This window comes from Trichechus manatus, unplaced genomic scaffold, assembly GCF_000243295.1.
Source record: "Trichechus manatus latirostris isolate Lorelei unplaced genomic scaffold, TriManLat1.0 scaffold00027, whole genome shotgun sequence".
In the NCBI taxonomy this organism is placed as follows: Eukaryota; Metazoa; Chordata; class Mammalia; order Sirenia; family Trichechidae; genus Trichechus; species Trichechus manatus.
In genome coordinates, this window is record NW_004443963.1 from 15,160,093 (window position 1) to 15,163,857 (window position 3,765).

At 51.6% G+C, this 3,765-nt stretch overlaps 1 protein-coding gene across 1 annotated transcript in view; it reads left to right on the plus strand.

The window, feature by feature from the left end:
- CSF2RB (colony stimulating factor 2 receptor subunit beta) overlaps window positions 1-3,765 on the plus strand; it is a 23,595-nt gene that overhangs the window by 16,327 nt on the left and 3,503 nt on the right. The window contains exons 6-9 of the mRNA XM_023728910.1: window positions 1,225-1,337; window positions 1,948-2,247; window positions 3,124-3,506; window positions 3,632-3,692. Of these exons, the coding sequence (XP_023584678.1) occupies window positions 1,225-1,337; window positions 1,948-2,247; window positions 3,124-3,506; window positions 3,632-3,692 (857 nt within the window). The remainder of the gene's footprint in view (window positions 1-1,224; window positions 1,338-1,947; window positions 2,248-3,123; window positions 3,507-3,631; window positions 3,693-3,765) is intronic.

The following is a 3,765-nucleotide window of genomic DNA, read 5'->3' on the forward strand; positions in this document are numbered from 1 at the left end:
AGCCTTCTGCGTGGGTGGTTCCGGGACAGTGCTGTTTCATTGTGTAACCAGAGTAAACATAGGACTCCTCATGGCTCAGTCTTCATGTCTGTCACTTCCAAAGAAATGCAGTGCAACAACTAAAAGTCTGCAAAAGTAATTCTAATGCTTTCTTGAAGTTCGCAAGAAGCAATGAATAAGACAACAAGAAATATAAAGGAAGATAGCATTGATAGCCCACAGGAACACTCTTTAAAGCCTTTCCCCCTATTCCTTATGCTCTGTTTTCCTCTTCACTCTGCAGCTGCACTGAAGTTTCTTCTACTGGCTATGCCCTCCTAACCCTCCCACTAAACTTTCCCTTTCACTTCCTGACTTATTTTTCGCTTGCTGATTTCCAAGTCCTCCCTTGACTTATATTCTCAATCTTCAAAATAATTGGTGGTTTATGATTTATTACTTCAATTGGGGGCTGGGGAGTGTATGCAAACAGATTATAGATCCAGGCAAGCTAACGTCCCTGATTCCTCTTATGAAGCAAGAATCCCCATGCAAAGGAACCTTTTACAGTTGTTTCATGATGACCAAATGGTCTTCCATCCAGTCATTAGTGTGTGCCAGGAACAGCAGCCAATTTATCTTAGTCACCGGGTTTAAATCTACCACTTACTCTCTGAGATTCTCACCGAAAATAGAAACTTGTTAGGGTTCAAATGCATAAAATATAAAGGGCTTAGGAAGATGCCCAGCACATAGTAGGCCTTAGCAAATTACAGGCATTATCATTATTTTTATAGAAGCCCTGTGAAGTTGTCAGGAGTCCCCTGGTGGCAAGAACAGTTAAGCGCTCAACTACTAACAGAAAGGTTGTGGTTTGAGTTCACTCAGGGTGCCTCAGAAGAAAGGCCTGGCAATCTACTTCTGAAAGACCATAGGCCCATTGAAAACCCTATGGAGTACAGTTCTACTCTGAAACACATGGGGTCACCATGAGTTGGAACTGACTTGATGGCAACTGGTTTGGTTTGCTTTTGGTTTTGTGAAGTCGTCAAGCAGAGGTCATGGCCACTCTTTTTCTCCTGATGAGTAAACAGAAGCTCAGAGTGGTTGAGTGTCTTACTTAAGGTCACACAGCTAGTAGAAAGTGATCTAGAACTGGAGTCTAGAACTTCTGACTGTCTGCCCAGTCTCTCCTTTCTCATTTTTGTTTGCCTCTTCAAACTTGCTGATCTGCCACCCAAGCAGGAAGTGCTGTCTACAAGGGCTTCCCCTTACTATTTGGCCACAATCTGGTTGGGGAAAAGGGTCATCTCGGTGTTGCTGAAGGCCTTTTAGAGCTGTGCATTGAGGATTTTCTGGTGATGAGATCCTGGGAGCTTTTCCAACCTTTAGACGTGTCCATAAGCCTTTGGGTGTGCTGGGGTAGAGTAACCCAGAATAGAGCTCAGTCCCAGAGACTCTGAGGCAGACGATTGGAGTAATTCAGCCAAGGACTTTGAAGTCACATTGTAGGAGTTTAACCTTTACATCTGTCCCTTGTTAGCTGCCTGTCCTTAGGCAAGTTACTTAATCGCTCCGTGGCTCAGTTTCCCCACCTGTAAAATGTGAACAGTTAACAGTACCTATGACATAGGGCTATTGTTAGAAATGAATGAAATAGTCCATATAGTCAACACACTGCAAATGAAACCAGCTAATAGTGGTTCTCTTTTTACTTTAAACACTGAGAGTAACCCATGCCTTGGGCCATCCCACTACAGAACAGGTGTATTTTAGCGTCTCCCTAAGAAGGGCCGCTCAGGTCAAAATAGAGGTTGAAATAGTGAAAAAAATAAAAAACCAAACCCATTGCTGTTGAGTCAATTCCGACTCATAGCGACCCTATAGCATAGAGTAGAACTGTCCCATAGGGTTTCCAGGGAATGGCTGGTGGATTTGAACTGCCAATCTTTTGATTAGCAGCCATAGCTTTCAACTGCGGGGGCCACAAAGACCCCAAGAGGGGAGGGACCTGGGGCCCCAGGGTCCTGGGCCAATAGAGATAGCACGTGGGATGAGCAGGGAATGCTGGGAATATTGCGTGCGAGGGTGGGAGCTGGACACTCCCTGAAGGTCTCTCTCCCTCCAGTCCAGATGGGCCGCCCAACTGTCAATGTGACCAAGGATGGGGACAGCTACATCCTGCGCTGGGAAGCACAGAAGCAATACTACGATCACATAGTTTACACCTTTGAGGTCCAGTACAGGAAGGACACCGTCTCATGGGAGGTGAGGGCCTGAGGCAGGGGAGGAGCACGGGTGACGGTGAGGGCAGGAGAATGAGACACACCCAGGAGCCCAGAGCCTGGCCCAGCAGGTGAGCAGTCAGGTCGTCACTGTGGTGTGATCATGACCCCGCATGGTCAGCAGGTCAGCATCTCAGAGTGGTGACGTGACTCTGTCAGAATCAACACAGCTGACCCTGCATTACAAGGAGGTCAGACCATCAGGGCAGGGAGGGGCTGAAGACTGGAGGATTTTCAAACGCTGTAAAGCCCTGGGGACCCTTCTCCAGGGAACTCTTCTCTAGAATCCCAGAGTGCAGTGCTAAGAGCAGACGGCTCCCGGTGGAGCAGGGGGACCTGGCCCAGGGCTCAGTCTCTGCTCTGACCGCGGGCCGCCCTCAGGGCCCATGTGCAGAACCTGGGGCTCCCTGGAGCCCAGAGCAGAATCCATGGAGCCAGCCTCGACCCAGGCAGAACACTGAGGACAGGAGCCGGCGGGTCAGCGGTGGAGGTAGAAGTGGGCCCAGGGCTCTCAAACTTCTGTCTCAGGGTCCAGGGTCCCACAGTTGGAGTCCATGCTGCCCCCTAGAGGAGCTGGGATGTTAAGGAACCTCAGAGGAACTTGGGACATGGTGGCTTCTCAGGCTCTTGGCACCTTGGCATTGTCATGTCACAGGAGTTCTATCCCGAGCACTGTCCCCGCCGCGGGCACTGGAGTAGGGGTTCTCCATGCAGAGAAAGACTCAGCTGCAGTGGGGACTGAAGGGTCGCAAGTCAAGCTGGTTGGTGTGGAGGTGGCAGAGGCTTGTGGCTGTGCCGACGTGCACCAGACAAAGGGCTTCAGCCTCAGCCCACCCTGCTCGCCCACACCCACCCACAGGAGAGCAAGACACAGCCCCTAAAAAATATGCACAGCATGTCACTGCCACCTCTAGAGCCCTCCACCAGGTACTGGGCCAGAGTGAGGGTCAAGCCCACCCTCAGCAGCTACAACGGGATCTGGAGCGAGTGGAGTGAGGAGTGTTCCTGGGACACTGAGTGGGGTAGGTCTGCTAGCCTCCACCCGCCCTCCTGGGACAGCCCAGCCTGGCAGGAAACGGGGGAGGGGGGAGACAGAGATTTCAGGCTTCAGGCCCCACCCCAACCAGAGAGGGACCCCTCAGGCAGAAAGGAGAGCTGGACACCAGGCCCAAAGGAGGAAAGAAGAGGGGAGTCCAGGAGGTGGCCCAGCCTGTGCGGGGCTCAGGGCCTGCGCAGCAGGAAGCAAAACAAAGGCTCCTGACTGGCCTTTGCACATGCTGGCTTCCTGCCAGGCTGCCCATTTCCCCACCTCACCTCTCCAAATCCTCCCTGCTCCTTGAGGCCCTCTTACATGCTGCCTCCTTCAGGAAGTCTCCCGAGAATGCCTCCCATTGCACCACTTCTTCCTGGAAAGGCTCTTACTCTCCCGTGTCTCCCAGCACTTAGAGCACTGTGAGCTTCAGACCAGGGCCCTCCTCTTCTTAGCACATGCCTGGCCCCC